Here is a 19,439-nt window from a genome sequence, read left to right on the forward strand (position 1 = left end):
CTACATGAGGCTTTTCCTAGTCATATATGTCAACATGTACTTTGTACATAGGAAGCATTTAAAAACTCTTTATTCATTCATTCATATGACTAGGATCTATGATTTCATCCCTGAGTAACTTCTTTCCACCAATTAAGATCATAAGCCCATATATGACTTTAGTTGCTAACTGATGAGAACTAAATGAATCTCAAAGAGGTTAGGTAATTTGTACATAGTCACATGACAAATATAATGGGGCAGTATTTGACTTTATGCCTTCCTAAAAACTACTCTAGTACTCTGTTCACTAAACCATAATAGTTCTCTACCACTGAGTCTTCGCCAAGTAAAAATAATGGGCTATAATCTTCCAAATTCCTCATAGCAGTTCTCTTGGACTTATCCTTTGCCTTCAGATTCAGATGTTGGATACTTGTCTAAGAAACCAAGGAACCAATAACAATACTTTTTTTTTCAAATATGCCGTGATAAATCTATTATTAAACTATTTTAGTATGTCGAAATACATTTAATATGGTAATTAAATAAATTTCATGTCTTCTTGTATAATAATAATAACTAATATTTATATAGTGCTTACTATGTACCAGACGTTGTGCTAAGCACTTTACAATTATTATCTCACTAAAGAGACTCGCAGAAGGATAGAATTGATCAAATTAAGAATTGAATTTATATGCTTTGATCACACTAAACCATGGTGAAATCAACTACTGTTACAGGTGAACTATGAGAGAACTAAACAATTCCAAGTCTAATGAAAAGAAAAAAAATGGCCTCATAAATTTCTTTAGTTGTAAAGAGACAAAAAGTATATGTAGCAAGTTACAATCAAGCTCCTTTTCCTCACATTTATAGGCCTCCATAATCTGACACCATTTTCTTTTTCTATGACTCTGCTATATTCATTATTCTCCAGGCAAACTAACCAACTCTATTTGGGCACTTTCTCTCTTCTTTGTCTTTGCTCATACTGTTGTCCATAAACTATAAGCCTAGTAAATGCATTTAAACATCAAGTCAAATGCTACATTATCTATGAAGACACACCAGATCCTTTGATTAGTAGTATTCTTCTTTCCTCTCTTGATTTAATTGATTCCTGGTCTCACATGTCTCTAATATATCAACTCTGTACTATCATTATCTGTGCATAGGTCCTTACTGGACATAATCTCCATGAGAAAAGAAACTCTGTCTTTACTCCAGTCTGTCTCTCTTTCATTTTCCATGCTCTGTATCCAGTAGGTACTAAATAAATGTTAACTAAATTGAACTGAGATAACATTAAAACAAAATATAAGAATTATGCAAAGTGTGATAACTGCTTCAGCTTACAAGTAATCATTGTAATCTTTTTTTTAAAAATAATATGAAATAAAGACTTTTGGGGGAAAAAGACCTTGGTGAAAATAAAGAAGTATAGGATTTTTCCAAAGGTTAAAGCCATAGATCAAATATGAATATCCAAGAGAAAAGCTTGATTAGCACAATAAAAAGATACAGTATTTACCTTCCTATCACGAGTATTAGGACTCCCAGAAGTGTTTTGCTTCAGGAAGCCAGCTGTTGTGGACCACCGTGTGGGGTTTTTCCGTGATGGCTCTTCAGAGGAAAAATTATTATCACTGACAGAGGTTGCAAGGCCGATTAATGCAGGGTCACTGCTTCGTCGTACATGAAGAGGCATATCTGAAAGTACAGATATGTATATTTTATTTTTTAAATGACACCAAAGTACAGTTTATTTTAAAGGACAAGTGATTAAAAAATATTAAAATGATTTGCTAAAGGGATGTGACACCCAGGAGTCTTTTCCTTCACTTTCTTATATTCAATGGTTAAAGACAAATTAACATTTCATAGCTATGATACTCTTTTGTGTTCATTAAGGTTAGTATATCACTATAAAAAGCTTTAAACCCAATGTTTCTGGTGACATGTAGATAACTTCTATAGAAGAATTTCTATGAAGTGTCTATAATTTCATCGATATAAGGGCACCCTCCACCAATCTATACTACAACTCCTGTCACAATTCTGTAGAAAGTTGGTATACTTCCTTCCACCCCAAATACATTATTCAGTGCCCAATCTGGGGATGAAAGTGTGGAATTAACTAGCTTGGTCATCAGAAGACAGATATAAACTAATTACAACATTACTCGAAAACTGATAGAACAGCTCATTTCCTAGTAATGCCAAACAAGTGAAGAACTAATAGCTATAGACATATATTTGAGGAGTTTCTGCACAAGTTAAAATACAATAACCCCCAAAAAATTTCTGTAAGAAAAGTTCATAGCATGGATTGGCAGAGTGACAGCTCCTATGTATATGATATTTCCATGGGCACTACCTTTAAAAAAAGAAACTTATACTGTGCTTTTTGTCAAGATATATGTGAATATGTGCAACAGCCATCACATTACAGCATTAAATGTTGTTTTCACCTGGAATACATGTAAACAAAGGATTCTGTACTGCAATTTATTCATGTGACCATGACAAAAGCAGCTCAGACATACCTGGGTTACTTCCTATAACTGAACTCTGTCACCATAAAAACTCAGGGAACGACCAAACCCAATAAGATAAGAATAAGAAAAAAGGAAGTATAGAGACAAGACAATATAGAATAAATCAACCTGCAAAAAAACCCAAATTACATTTATAAAGTGTATACACAAATTTATATCTTAATATAGATATATCCAATTTATTGTATTAGCTTTAGAGAAAATAGAAGCTTCAGTTTAGCATGCCTAACAGATTTTTTTTTCCTTTTCTTCACTAAAAGCTTAGGGAAAAGCTTAATAAACAGACTTCACATATCACTAAACTCAGCTCATTTGGGGCTCTTCAAAGGAAATGAGTTCTACAAATGTAAATTATTATCCTGGGTTGTTTTTGTCCTTGTTTGTTTAAATGGGATAATGGCATTAATTATGCCTTAAGAATCATAGGATAGCAGAGTTTAAAGAGAGTCTATCACTAAATATTTCAAGGCAGAAGTTCAACTATGAATACTTAGTAAAAATGAAATGTCATAAAAGAGAAATTAATTCCTCTATAATAGTATAATAACTTGGTCTAAATGAAACTCATAAATGAAAATGTATAAGTACATTTGTGAGCAAGCACAATAGTGACATGTTATTGTATTTTTGTTTTTATATTAAAGGGTCTTTGAGAACTTCTACTGTGAAGCTAAGGAATAGACGAATAAAGCAGTTCATATCCTAGAGACAGTAAGCTTAACAAATAGAAGCTTGGTCAGACCCCTGGAGATATGAATAACAAAGGACACAGCTGTACCCACCAGCAGCAGTAGCCAGAGAGCATAATAAAGTGACCATATTAATATAGGATTTCAGGCCCAGGACAAATTCAAAGAACAGGCATGATTCTCTTGGATTTGCTTGCCCACAAGTGGATGCAGAATAAGCAGTGCTATCTCAGGGAAGGGATTACTATTCATTTCTCAACCTTATCAACAAAATGAGCCATGAGACACAACTATGTCTGACATATTCCTGAGATCACTTGTCCATTCAAACTAAAGGTTGCACAAATGAAGCCATGTCTGTACTGGAATAAGGTTGACATAGCCTTCTCACCTATGTATAATTTGCCAACCCACTGTTGCCAGAAAAGCCCAAGTGAAAGATATTTATGACAGAGAAGTCTTGTGTCCTCTATAATAATTTTAAAAATGACTTCTAGTTAAAAGCAAACTGAGCATTGGAAGAGCAAATGCTTCTCTCTAATTTTAGCAAAAGAAATAGATTTAAAGATATGCACTAATTGAATATTCTTGACAAGAATCCTTTGGTTTATTTAATATAGAGATTTCCAAAGTATGTCCCCTGAAATATTAAAACAAAATACAAAGAAAAAGAATGTTCAATAATTAAACCTCTGGATGAAGCACACATGGGACTAGAGCAATGTCACTGAATCCAGGATGACAGCTGAGGGTGTTTGAAGTCTGTGCTTACTTTGAAGAGTAGATAAAACAGCAATAAACCCTAATCACAAGACTTCAAATTCTCTGTGGCACTAATGTAGTGTAAATATTGATTTGCCTCTGCAGGTAAGAAGCCTGTTAAATAAGTTGTAGCATGAATTAGAAAAGAATTAAACGCATATGCACACTTTGACTGGTGAATATCCCAAATCTGCTCCTCCATAAACTTATGAGTATAAAAAGAACTTTTCTTACTGTTTAATTTTTATTATTTAATACTAAACAATGAGCATCTTAGCCAGTTGGTCTCCTAATATCTCTGAATCTAATGATTATTTTATTTGCTTGCTGGCTGTTTTTATAAAGACAGAATCAAGCATAAGGAAATATATTTCAAGACATATACTCAAATAGTCACATTGGTACTTATTCTACATGACACTAAATAGTTCTGAGAGGCAGTGAAAACCATTTAGCTGCTATAAGCTTGTTTTCTATTCTATAGAAGCAGAAGTTTGTATAGGGTGGCCTCAAATCTAGTCAGTCCATTTCTAAAATTTGTGCTTTTGTTCTCCTATCATATAATTCTAACTCCAACAGATCTGTGAACTTACTGAGGTGGATGTTGCCTCCAGGCATATAGGTAAAGCCCAAATCCATAAAAAGTTCACTACAGGGGGTTAACCAGGCACACTGGAAGCCCTCTTCACTTTCTCTTGACACCTCAAGAGTATTCACAGAGTAAGTGAGCTATCCATTGCTTGTCTCTTTCTCACTGTATGATCTTTTTCTATTTTTCTTTTATTGAAGACCTTTTTTACACCACTTCTCCTATGTAATTGTCCCTCTCTTATGTGTTACATATTACATATATTAGCCCTGCAATCCTTCTGTTTGCCCTTAGGTGATTCTCAATTTCAATGATCCTCCAAGATTGCAGCGGTTCATGACTCACCAGAATAATGTTACTAAAAAGATGGACCTCTGTTTCAGAAAGAATGATGGGTTCATTCAAAGAACTTTGGGATTTCCTAAGATATTCACCCACTTTCTTTTTTTCAAATCTTGGGTTCAGTTTGATATCTATTTACATTGCCCGTTCAATACAGATACATCAGTAAGATGCACTCTACTGCCTATCAATCACACTGTACAACGTAGTCTACCAAGAAGGCATTTTTTCATATACTTTGTTTTTCTTAATATTTTCATATCTTCAGATTTCCCCGGTTGAAATTTTCCTACCAAAATGAAGAATAAATAATTATTATTGCAGTTTGTAGATTCCCACAGAAGTGTGGCTAAGCCTATTCATTGGGACAGAATCACTAGTCAATACAATTGACTAAGCAAAAAAAAGGAGGAGGGGGAACAAATAATAAATAGCTAACATTCACATAACACATTATCCTTTACAAAACATGACAAATGGGGCAGCTAGATGGTGCAGTAGATAGAGCACCGGCCCTGGATTCAGGAGTACCTGAGTTCAAATCTGTCCTCAGACACTTAACACTTACTAGCTGTGTGACCCTGGGCAAGTCACTTAACCCCAATTGCCTTACTAAAAAAACACACACACACACACAAAAAAAACCCCATGACAAATATTGTCATTTTATCTTCACAACAAACCAGGGAAGTAGGTGCTATTATTTTCCCCAATGTTACAGATGAGCAAACTGACAAAGACAGAGTTTGAGTGATTTGGCAAGGGCCACACAACTAGTAAGGGCCTGAGGCTGGACTTGAACTCAGGAATTTATGAATTCATGTCCAATCTGTCCTGCTTCCTCAGTTCTCTGATTGTAAAACAAACAAACAAACAAACAAACCAGGACATCCCCAAGCATTTTAGCATCTTTTGTTTTCTAGTAAGGAAAGGGTAGGGTACCCAGTAATGCACGGGGTATCAATATAGGGAATGTGAGTCGTTGTTTGCCATGGAGGTTTGCAGGCCAGACTAAATACAAGTCTTTGTCAGTGGAGGAGCGCAGCAAATTTTCCTTTTTACCAAAAACTTTGCTTTCTTTTCTTTTAGTCTGTTGTTAGTTCCTTCGTTAGCAATTGTTGCCAAGTCAATCTTACTTCCTCCCATCATTTTTGTAGCACACTGTATCAAATCCCCTCACATGTTATGCACTTCATCCTTTTGGCTCAACAGGCTTATAATTAAATTTTTAAAGCAATCAACCTCAACCTCAATATTATGGTTTATTTTTCTGAATGTGCATTGCTTATTGATCACATGTAGGATATCATGGATGCTTATTAAATCGCCTTTAATATTTTTCTTCAAAAGAGTATTAGGGAATGAAATTCTGTTTCTGGAAGAGTGCCAATCTAGCACTTCATAACCATTTTCTTTTCCTACAGCTCTGGTATTTAATGGGTACTCTATCCCCTTTTAAAACTAAGTGCCAGTTCAGTAAGCTCATTAGCTAATTCCCCCAAGAAGCTAAGAAGCACATTACCCAGACCCCTTAATTTGCATATATTTAATTTTTATAATTATTACTCTATCTGCTTAATCATCAACAACTACAGTACTTTATATAGAGATAGCTTTCATTAGCTTCTAGGTATTAATATTCTTTTCCTTTATTCCCTTTGTTGACATCAAGACAAATTTCATTTTCCTCTTTATTTGCTAAATAGCTTTGTCTTTGTGTCTTTTTTTTTTTGCACAATGCTGTCTATAAGTTGCCCTTCAAGCACTAGTAGTATACTAATATTCTATTTTGTTTCTCAAAAAAATGTTTCTTCTGGTGGCCCTTATAGGCTGTCTCTATAAGTTTAAGGAATTAGGGAAAAGGGGAGGTTGTAAAAAATCTTAGTAGCCACTATTCATTCTTTATTTCTCTCTTTTGCAGTTGAATTCTACAAAAAAAAAAAAAAACCAAAAAACTATTTTGTATATGTTGTCTATTAAAAAACATTATTCAGTGGCAGGTGTTTACACCTTACATTTTATTATCCCAAAGTTATAAAAAAAAATCCACATAAGTTTATATCAATATTTTCCTTATCTTCTGAATACAGCAAAATTATTTGATCATTATTGGATTTCATTATTTCTTCCCACTAATCCATGCAATAGAAGTTCTCCAAATTATTTCTCTATTTTCTGACTATGGAATAGCATTTCAATGTTTCATGCTAACAAATTAGGTTATTTTAGAAGGTATACTGCAGTGGTATCATAGTCCAACAGAAAGGGGAAAGGACCCACATGTACAAAAATATTTATAGCTGCTCTTTTTGTGGAAATTGAGGAATCAATTAGGGAATGGCTGAACAAGTTTTGGTATATGAATGTGATGGAATTCTATTGTGCTGCAAGAAACTTTGAGCAGGAGGAGTTCAGAGAAACCTGGAAGGACTTGCATGAACTGACGAGTGAGATGAGCAGAACCAGGAGAACACTGTACACAGCATCATCAACATTATGTGTTGATCAACAGTAATAGACTTGATTCTTCTCAGCAATACAATGGTCCAAGATAGTTTCAAGGGACTCATGATGGAAAATGCTCTCCAAATCCAGAAGGAAAAAAAACAACAACTGTGGTATCTAGATGCAGATTGAAGCATACTATTTCTTTTGGTTTTGGTGCTGTTGTTTTGCCTTTTTGAGGTTTTTCCTTTTTGCTCTGATTCTTCTCTTATAACATGACTAATGCAGAAATATGTTCAATGTTATTGTACATATAAAACCTATATCAGATTACTTGCTGGTTTTTTGGGGGGAGGGGAGGGAGGGAGAAAAATTTAAACTAGAAATCTTATAAAAAACAAATGGTGAAAACTACCTCTACATTTAACTGGAAAATAGTAAACTACTTTTATAATTAAAAAAAAAAGTCCAACAGAAACAAGGCAACTGAGCCATTTATAAGAATCCCTGTGAGCTACATGTTGACTCAGAAAACTGCATATTAACATTTATGTTCTATTGCATTTTTGTTTATTTAGTTAAATATTTCCCAAGTCCATTTTAATCTGGTTTGGGCAGCACTTAGGAGTGTTGTAGGATGCAATGTGGCTAGAAGGTGTGATTGATACCTCTGGCATGCAAACATGGAGATGGAAAACTTGTAGGTTACATGTGATGGGGTGAGAAAGAGTATGGCTGGTAGAAGACAAGAATAAGTCTCTGAAAGTGAGATTTTAAATAAAAATATTAGTTATCATGGGCAGTAAGATAGGTCCTTGTGGTCATGCTTCCAAAAACAAACTGAAAGTGCAACTAAATCTAAAATTCAGATAAAACACTAAAAAAAAAAAAAATCACATCCAATTGGGACTTTTGGGGATTTCTAAAAATGCTTTAAATTGTCATATGCCTATTGGGTTTAATATGAAATGTGCTTGAATTGACCAGTTTTATTGAAATTTCACTTATCTTGATTTTGATATGGGATTTGAATATAAATTACTTATATTGTAAAATGCATTTTTAAAAGTTTATTACTTCTTTATGATGACGTATTTAGTTAAATAAGTGGCATCATTAAAATAAACTTCATTATTCCCATATGAAATCAGCATTAGATAAACTGCTCTAGATCTACTTTTTGAAACTTTAAGGTGACAGATCCAAAATAGGTCATTTATGAAGTTATTTATTTATTTATTTAATAAGAATCACATTGGCCACTGAAGAAAATAATATCTAGATTTGAAGTAAAAAGAGCCAAGTTCATATCTCAGCACTGTCATTTACTGCCTACATCACTGGAGGAATCATTGTACTTCTCTAGCTTTCAGTTTCTTCTTTTGTAAAATGAAAGGGATCATCCTAGACCATATCTAAAGGCCCGACCAGAGAAGATCACAAAGATTGTTTTTTTCTTAAGATATTTGCTTTCCCCATTGCTTGGTGGAGAGAGAGACTTTGAGAATGCTAATGGATGCCCATGACTTTTCAGAGGAAAAAAAAATTTGTTTCAAATATTTTTGCCCCTATTGCAAGTATTCTCTTTTGACTTATAATTAGCATGCCATACCAAGTCCCATTTGCGATTTTCCTGACAAAGATACTAGAATAGTTTGCCATTTCCTTCTGCAGCTGATTTTACAAATGAGGAACTAAGGCAAAAAGGTTTAAGCAACTTTCCCAGGATCACATAGCTACTAGGTGTTTGAAGCCAGATTTAAATTCAGGAAAATGAGTCTTCCTGACATCAGGCCCAGTGCCACCTAACTGTGTATCTAGTCATACAATACTTCACCAATTTGTGGGCATGGGGAAGGCCAGGAAAGGGTCACTTTGGGTCTGGTTGTACTATTTATTTGACCTAAGGATGTGCACCTATGAAGATTCAATAATTTCTCTTTTAACTTAGAATCTTAGAAAACTAATGGGTGTCTGAAGTGAGACTTGAACCCAGGTTTTCTTGATTCTAGGCTTGCCCTAAGTCTTTATTCCATTAAATCAGATTAACTCTAAAATTACAAAATCTACTTATTGGAGAATGGGAAGAGGAAGAATACTCTAGCATTGCAGAAATATTCCCTATCTTTAAAAACACTTGCACAAGGCGACAGTTAAGAACTTTATCCATAACTCTGACAGCCTGACAACCAAGCAAATAAAATTCAACCCAATTGCTGTTTCCTAGGTAACAAGCATAGCGAAAGTCAGAACAAAAACAAAAACAAGTATTGCAGTATTTTCAGTGGGCTTAAAAAACGCATTTTAATTGGCAAAATGTCACAAACACAACAATACAGAAAGTCATTTTAATGAAAATGGTCCAGAGTAGAGTGTCATTTTTATTAGTCAAATGAGGTATGGACAGATATAAAAATGAAATTTACCCAGCTCTACTTTGGAATAAGTAGAGAAGGTAATGTAATCAACATCATTCATTGTTTGGAAAAAATCTCTCTCAAGTACTAGTCATATTTCTAAATATCCTTTGGATATTTTTTAATATTTTAAGCAGAAACCAGGACCAAATACGAGAGCTATGTGGGCTGACAAGTAGATTCACATACATAATAACTAAACGAAAAAGTCAGCCTTGACTTGTGATGTCATTCTATAAATCCTTGTCGACTAAGCTAACCTTAGAAAAGTCAACTCTTTTCTCAGAGGCCAAGTCACTTCATCTATAAAATGAGCAGAAAAGATGAGATGGTCAGTAACATTTGTTTGCATCTCCAACAGACTAAATAATAAGAGGGGTAATAAAGGAGAATGTAGAGGTGCTACTTTTCCATTGGCATTGCTTTTTATTTTTGATTTTTTCCCCAGCAGTTAAATAATGACACTTAACCTTTAGGAAGAAATAAAGGAAATATAGTAAAAAATGACTACTACACTATTTAAAATGACCCCTGCCTTTGTGACTTTGATGGTATTTACTCTTATTTCTATGGTCATAACACTGACTTGAATTTCAAGATACGTGAAAGATGAACATTTTTAAAAGAGAGGTAGATAGTGAATTACATTTGGAGTCATGATGACCTGGGTTCAAATCGTTTCCCTAAAACAATAGCTACAGGACCATAACATAACTTGTCTGGGTCTCAGTTTAAAATATGAAATGACGATAAAAATAACACAAATCTCTACCTTATAAGGTCGTTGTGAGAATCCACTTAGATGTCAAAAAAGCTTTATAAACTTAAAAGCACTAAATAAATGTGAGCTATTTTTTTCATTGTTATGTTGCTAGTATAGAGGAAACCTCTCGCCACTTCTCCCTACCCACCCACTTTTATACAAAGCAAGAAGATAGTATCCTTTACCTCACAGATTTGAACTTCATTAGATAAATCTTCACCACTCTGTGTATTAATTGCACTTCTAAAGTGGGGCTAATTGGGTATCTACTTGCATTTGCACGCACTTTCATATTTTCCAACATATGTGCTCTCTTACAAAAGCTAGGAGAGGCAGCCATGAATGACTATAGAAGCAGGTTGGAGAAGGGTAAGGTTGTAATTAGCCATGAAAAGAAGACTGACTCCCCAAGAGTGTTGGCGCATATGCTACTATGACATTTTTAGAAATTAATTGGAGATTCATTTAAATACGCACTCCTCTTCATTTTTATAGTGCCATACAACTTATTTATCACCCAAGGGCCATATTTGGATACTAATATACTTCTTTAAATATAAGCTCTTATGTTAAGACAGCATTCTATAAGATCATCAGTATTATTTAAGCAGTGACAATAATGATAAAAAATAAACAGAATTGAGAGAACATCATTTTGTTTTAAATAAGGGAGCACTGTTCACATCAACTGGGAGGCAAATTTTAGGACAACCGTCTTAATTTAATGAGTGATGAAATATGTTTATCACAAGCAGCATAGAGTAATGCACTAGGGCTGGCTTATCATCTGGCAGAAATGGGCTCAGGTTCTATCTCTAGAGATAAATAAGATTTTCATTTATTTGTTTTCTTTGTTTTTAGATTTGAATCTTGCAGCATATGTTTCCATAAAAAAACAACAAAACCCTTTGGTACGATTGACCCAGTAAAATGTTTCATGTCTTTTTTTGTAAAAATTCTATTTTATCCTAAACTAGTATCCAATGAAATAGAAAACCAAAGCATTACTGGGCAAATGTATAGATAAAGTATATTCACCAATAGAGCCAATTAATTTAATATTCTGCCATGAACTTTAATTACCTAATCTAGTTGGAAAAAGGGAGAGAAACAAAGAAATAAAGACACAGTAGAGACAAAAAGACAAATACAAAAGAATATACTCAATACAAGAGGCTTTTAGATGAAGGAGAAAGAGACAATGAGGGGGAGCTAGAAAAAAATATTTTTATTATGAAATAATTACCTATGGCTTACCTGATATATATAAAATCAAAGCAAACAGAATCTCTAGAACGTTGGAACCCTAGGTATGTGTGCATCAAAAGAGATACAAAAACAAGCAGGAGTATCAGACTATTAAAGCTTGTTAGAATTTGATGAAATACAAAAGATGAGCAGAAATAAGACATATACTTTCAGACAGGGTCAATGGGTCGTTTGTTTTGCCTGACTATAATTATTTGATACAAAGGCTGTTTTACCTTTTTATTTTCTTTAAGAGAGGGAGAGTGGATTGAGGGTAATGTTGATAACACCAAAATTTGTTTTTAAGGAAAAAGAAAAGACCATTAATAAAACATTTTTAAAATACATGAGACAGAAAAAAGGAAGAGCATAAAGGAAAGTAGACTTGTAGGACAGTGCTATAATTATGTGAAATTTTATACATGAAAAAATCTAATCTATACATAATAGACATGCATGGTATTATATGTAATCCTCTTTATCTCTGTATAAACATTTGTATTTGTTATCATTTGTCAAATGCATGAAAACAAAGAGAAAAATAAGAAATATTCTTCTTTGTAATTTTATTTACTCCTTGCCAACTACTGACATCAGTGTTTTTGCAAAGTACCAATTTTGAGATCATCAAATTTCACCAAAAGGGCAAATATCAAATAAAGAATCCAAGATCTGAGATAGCCTACTTTTCTCACCAAATATGAAGTAACTAAAAAACTAAACATTCCTGTTGGTTCCATTTGATTATTCCCTTCTGAGACTTTATATACATATATTGAAAAGGGAATAAGACAGCTTGGAAGCTCAGAAAACAACAAAACTGAGGCTCCCTGGAGCCAAACTGCAGCTGCCTATCATAGCCTTCTGTCAACTGTCAAATAAGATCTCAGCTCCTAGAGGATCCCTCTGGCCACTCTAGCCAGTCTCTCTTTGATAGTTCATCAGTGTCTCATTTACTGAGAATTAGCATGATAACATAACAGAAAAAAACCTGACTAATAATAAGTAGAACTAACTGAAAGCAAAATAGATAGCTTCAGTTTATATTGGTTTCCTCATCATTAGAGGTCTTCAAGTAAAGAATGGATAGTCACTTGGTGGCTATATTAGAGAGGAAATTCTGGTTCAGGCTTAGGATAGACCGTCTTTGAGGTTGCTTCCAACATTTTGATTTTCTAATTATAATCAGTCAACAAGAACTTATTAAGTCAGGCACTGTGCTAAGCACTGGTAATATTTTTTTTAAGTGAGGAAAAAATGGCTTTAAATGTGAAAACAAGCATTCCACTTCCAAGAATAAGATGAAAAGAAAGAACTGATGGACCACCTGTGACAGATGTTGTTGCTGCTGTTATTTGTATTGTAGTGGTAGCGGCACTGGGTGATGGTATTACTGCTGATGGAGGGAGCAGCAACAGTGGTGGCACTGGTGGTGGTGGCACTGGTGGTGGTAGTACTAGTAATGGTGGAGGAGGAAAAAGAGGAGGAGGAGGACAAAGAGGAGCAGTTTGCATTTGTAGAATATTTTAAAGTCTTTCAAAATACTCATTTGTTTCATTAGATCCTCACAATTACCTAGTAAGTTAAGTAGAATTGGTGCTATTATTCCCATTTTACAAATGAGGAAATTGGATAATAGAGAGGGGCAGAGTCAGGTTTAGAACTCAGTTGTTTTTTTAATTCTAATGTGGTTTCTCTTTCCAATGCATCACTAACCTTTCCCAATCTAGAAAGGATTCTTGCATTGAGTTGAGGTGATTGAAAGATGAAATCTATAAGTGCAATTCAAATTTGAAGGGTCTATGATTATCATAATATATAAAGTTCCATTTACAAAAGAAAGCATTCTTTCATTATTATTGATATAGTAAACAGTCTAAAAGAATACATTTATAAGGGCAAGTGGAAAGTGCCAAATGTCTTATTGCTAAAAAAAAAATTATTCCTCATATTATATGTTGATGTATGAATCCTGATGAATTATATAATATTTTTACATTGATATGGAAAGAATCTCTTTAGATCACAGTACAGATATTATGCCTAAAGTCTAAAAGTAACTTACTTAGGAGAGGTGTAGATTCACTAAATGAATAGCTAGAACATATCTCCTCAGAGACTATTTTTTAGAACCTAAATCACTTTTAAGATGCAACATGAAATTTATTTTATTTGTGTGTGAGTGTGTGTTTCCTTTTTTGGCAGGGCAATGAGGGTTAAGTGACTTGCCCAGGGTCACACAGCTAGTAAGTGTCAAGTGTCTGAGGCTGGATTTAAACTCAGGTCCTCCTGAATCCAGGGCCTGTGCTTTGTACACTGTGCCACCTAGCTGCCCCCACCCCCACCCTGACAACATGAAATTTAAAGTCATGATTACTAAATCTAATTAGGTTCTGAACCCTGTTTAGGTTCATGAGGTTTAACTTGCAAAAAGACATCACAACTATCACTAATGATTAAAATTTCTATCATTGTTTAGAAAGAAAATTAATCTTTGTTTTTGTTTGTTTGTTTATTTTTATTTTGCAGGGCAACAGGGGTTAAGTGACTTGCCCAGGGTCACACAGCTAGTAAGTGTGAAGTGTCTGAGGCCAGATTTGAATTCAGGTCTTCCTGAATCCAGGGCCCATGCTTTATCCACTGTGTCACGTAGTTGCCTCCCACAAAAAAAATTAATCTTATCTATAATGATAATCACGTTACTGCCATCAAGTGGTTGTATTCTGCTTAATGCATGGGAGCAATCACTCTAAATCTATTTTGTGCAATGAAGAGATAGATAAATAAAAGTAAATTAGATAACAGATAAAGAGAGATAGAGATGATAGATGATAAAAAATAGATGTTAGATGATGGATGGATGGATGGATGGATGGATGGATGGATGGATGGATGGATGGATGGATGGATGGATGGATGGATGGATGGATGCAATGAATCACTCCCACCATAAAATATACTTAGAAAATAATATTTGATAAAGGAAAAAATTAAATTCAGACTTGAGTGGCATAAAAGAAACTCTAAAAGCTCTAGACCCAAAGTGAAAATAACTGAAATTTGATTAGCACATATACTATATACACAAGGTCTCTATACATATAGACATGTAGATGAAATATATACCTATATGCACATATGTCTTCAAAATTTACAAAGAACTTTCCATCCTAATGACTCTATGAGGTGGATCAGTTTTTGTAAAAAGGACAGGAGAAAAGTAATATTTTGGGAATGCAATCTGTTAGTATGCAATAGAAATTATAACAATAATCATACAGTTTGACCGAATAACTCCATTGTTGACAATACATCCTGATAATGCTATCAAAAACAAAGCAAAACAAGTATCTCTTCATAGATTTTTATAGCAGCATTATTTATAATGAAAAAAATGGAAGCATAAGTGTTTAATAATAAAGGTATGGTTAAATAAATTGTGGTACATTATTGTACTGGAATTCTATAATGCAATTAAGATAAACATATGAAGAACATAAATAAATATGGAAAGGCCTTGATGAAATAATGTTAAATGAAAAGAAAATGGATACCAGAAGAACTGAAATAAAAGAGAAAGAATGGACAAATAATGCCGATGGAGATTTTAGAGAGCATGAGAAGTTATGACACTTTATATATTGAAATTTATTTAAATACAAATAGCAGTAGAATGAGTTTAATTGATTCTATTGGATTTTTAAATAAAGAATCATTGGAACATATTTAAGAAGAGATGCAATGAAGCTATAAAAGGCAGATATTAGATAGAGCATAAACACAAAAATAGATCTATTGCTATAACTAAAAATTAAAATTGGATCACAGCATGTTCTCCATGAACCATCCCTACCTTTCCTTTCTTTTTCTTTCTTTTTTTTTTTGGGGGGGTGAGAAGAGGGTTGGGGGAACCAATGACAGTTAAGCGGCTTGCCCAGGGTCTCTTAGCTAGTAAGTGTCAAATGTCTGAGGTCAGATTTGAACTCAGGTCCTCCTGAATCCAGGGCTGGCGCTTTATCTGCTGTACCACCTACCTGTGCAATCATCCCCACATTTAAAAAATAATTAGAAAATAATATTTGACAAAGAGAATTAGATAAAGATTTGAATGGCCAAAATAACCCCACAAAAAATGAACAAAAACACCTAAATGCACTAGATCAAAGTGAATATAACTGAAATTTGACAGTTAAAAGAAAAAAAAAACAAAAAATAGAGACACACAAATACACAAACTGAGGCAGAGAAGATTTATATGAAAAATTGCTACTTCATTTAAGGTCAATGTCATCCTATATAAACCAATATAAAAACCTAGTACACAAAGAGATCTAGAAATGGTCAAGTGAATGAATGAATGAATATTTATTATTTACTATGCTCAAAACATGGTGTTAAGCATTGGGAGGCATACAAATAAAAAAGCAAAGTCTATGCTTTCAATAAGCAATTATTCTATTAAAGGGATATTAAAGTACATACTGTATACTTATTTCCATGATGAATTTGAGAAAGTCTCAAACAATAGCTTTATGAGCATAAAGAAAAAGACAACATTTTTTTTTTCATAATAGTTCTGAATCATTAAGGCAATGCAATAAAAAGAGCACTGAGTAAAGAGAGAGAAAATCTGGGACCAAATCCTGGCTCAATCACTTACTTATTGTGTTAGGGGTAAGTCTCCTTTTTTTCAAATGTTCAATGACATGAGAGTGATTTGGTCCCCAAAACAAACTTGAATTAAAAAGGTTTTGGAGTTTAAAAAAAAAAAAAGGTCTTGGAATAACAGTCACACCTCCAACAAAACTCTAAATAATCTATTCTCAGAAAAAAAAGAATTAGAATTAGCTGTAAAAGAATTACTAATAGATTTACAGGAGAATTTTGTCTTTTTTTTTGGTGAGGCAATTGGGGTTAAGTGACTTGCCCAGGGTCATATAGCTAGTAAGAGTCAAGTGTCTAAGATCAGATTTGAACTCAGGTCCTTCTCAATCCACGGCTGGTACTCTATCCACTGTGCCACCTAGCTGCCCCTTATTCAACTTTTAAAGAACAATTAGTAACAAAAACATACAAATTATTCTCAAAACTTGAGAAAACATTAAACTAAACTCATTTTCTGAGACAAAGTTATTCCCAATACCTACACCAGGGAAGAATAAAGCACAAAAGGAGAAGTATAGACCAATATCTTTAATAAATATTGACTCAAAAATTTTCAATAAAAGCCTCTCAAACAGACTTCAGCAATTCACGCAAGAAATAATTCATCATGACCAAGTTAGATTTGAACCAGAAATGCTAGGATGGTTCAACATTTAAAAAGAAATCAACAAAATTAATCAAATTAGAAACAAAAACATTATTTATATCAATGGATAGAGAAAAAGCCTTTGACAGAGTATAAATGCATTTAAAAAACTACAAAGTGTAGACTTTTTTAATATCATGAAAAGTATCTACCTAAAAACAAAAGTAAAATCATATATAATAAAGGCATAATGGAAGTTCCCCCCCCAAAAGATATAAAATTATATATATTTGTTAATGTCACATTGCACAGTTTAAGTGGATATGTGATGATAATATTAAAGATACTTTTTAAAAAACAGAAAAGAAATACTTCTTTCACAACATGTGAGTGGGAGATTTATTCTTGACAAAACAAGGGATAAAGACAATTACAAAATATAAAATAGATTACTTTGATTACAGGAACCTGAAAACAAAATTAATGAACCTAGGAGAGCAGTCCAAATTGGGGGTGGGGGATGGGAGGGAGAGACCTTTTTAAAAAATCTATTTTGTCTTATAAGGGCTTTCTTTTCTTATAATATCCTTCAGTTGATACTTCATTTCCAAAATGTAAATGATGTTTTGCTTTATTCCCATTGTCACAGATATTTCTTTATGTGAGTGTTATGTTGGGCTTTTTGGTATGAAAATGCTAGAGTACAGAAATTGCAATTTTCATTTATTTATGATGACCTATAAGCAAAAAAGAATCTGATAGCTAAATAAACAAATACCTTGTTTGTAATCATTCGTGAATTTGCTAAATTTTCTTCAAGACAAAGACTGAATAGCTCTGGGTTAAAGATCCAAATTTGGGTTAGTGTTTATAAACAAGGAACAATTTCTAACAAATACATTAATTGGCTAACTAAGTTCAATTGTGGAGGAAATTCTTTGTTAGGTTGACAGGCTATTTTGCTGGAAAGTGTCATTAAACAAATATATTCTGCGCCCTTGCTACTAATATAAGACATGTAATTCACACATATTTGTGAAAGATAATCACAAGAACCCTTACTAAAAGGTACATGATAAAAACAAACTAAGGAAAGCTTGGAATTCCTTATTATACTAGATAATAAATCTTTAAGACCCGTTGGTGAATCTTAATAATTGTCCCTACCCAAAATATTAGATACTGAGCTAAGGAGTAAAGACACAAATGCATGAAATTAAGGTAGTCCTTACCTTCAAGGAGCTTAAATTCTAATGCGGGAAAATAGCATGTAAAGGGATATAATAAGAGAGAAAGGCACAAGACAACTGAGGAACATTCTGAAGACACCAGATGTAATTCATGTGAAGCAGAACTGAGCCCTTCTTAAAATTGTGATCCAAAGTAGGAAGTCATCAAGGAGAGGAAGGCTTAGACAGCTGAGCAGTAAAGTTAGACTTGTAGTTAAGAAGATCTGAGTTCAACTCCTATTTTTTAAATTTACTAGTGTGAGACACTGAGCAAGTCAGTTAACTTCTCTCAACCCCAATTTCATCATAATTAAAATCAACTCACCTAAGTGTCTTTATGGAATATGTCTCTCTCTCTCTATATATATATATATATATACATGTCACATATTATGATTTTGAAAACTCAGAACTACCTACATGTCATAAGGAATAATTCAAAAACGTTATTGGATGCATGAACAATGATATATTTATTACTATCTTTTGTTGCTAAAGATGTGAACATCATTGACTGCAAACACGACCTTCTCCTTCCTCAATATGCACATAAAAAGGTAAACAATAACACAAGAATTAAGTAACAATATTATAAGATGGTTCAAGAGAAGCTCTTAACCTTTCCAGCATAGATTGGATGATTGTCTTAAAATATTGTAGAGGGGCTACCTGGTAAGGTGCACATAGGAACAAAGAGGGCCACTAAGGTTCGTTCAACACAGAATCTGCACTCAAGGTGTCAGAGGAGAGAGAGATTTGGTTCGAGTATTGAAAAGTTATAGAGTATTTGAATGAACATAAATGAGGTGAAAACATTGCAGATGGAGTATGGGAATGAGAGATGACACAAAATAATGGAGATTAGAGACCACAAAATATACCAGGGGATAGCAAATAGCCTGATAGGGCTAAAGCACAAGGTTCATAGAGGATCATGGGATTAAAAAGGGCCATTGGGAAATTAAAATAATAATGTAATTTGTTACAAAGTAAAGTCTGGCAATTCATTCAACAAGAAGACCCAAGTACATACTCTTCATTGTACCACATTTGCACCATGCATCCTCTGTTCCTACAGGGTCTTTCTAGAAATATGTGAAGTCAACTCTGCCATGTCACTATCTCCATTTCTCCTACATTACAAAAGATTTTCCAAGGGAA

The 19,439-nt window shown here is 33.6% G+C and overlaps 1 protein-coding gene across 14 annotated transcripts in view; it reads right to left on the minus strand.

Annotated features, from left to right (window-relative positions):
* PARD3 (par-3 family cell polarity regulator) overlaps window positions 1–19,439 on the minus strand; it is a 741,470-nt gene that overhangs the window by 393,401 nt on the left and 328,630 nt on the right. For all 14 annotated transcript variants that reach the window (XM_043965636.1, XM_043965637.1, XM_043965630.1 and 11 more), the window contains exon 4: window positions 1,517–1,695. In XM_043965636.1, the coding sequence (XP_043821571.1) occupies window positions 1,517–1,695 (179 nt within the window). The remainder of the gene's footprint in view (window positions 1–1,516; window positions 1,696–19,439) is intronic.

This window comes from Dromiciops gliroides, chromosome 5 (genome assembly GCF_019393635.1).
Source record: "Dromiciops gliroides isolate mDroGli1 chromosome 5, mDroGli1.pri, whole genome shotgun sequence".
NCBI lineage: Eukaryota > Metazoa > Chordata > Mammalia > Microbiotheria > Microbiotheriidae > Dromiciops > Dromiciops gliroides.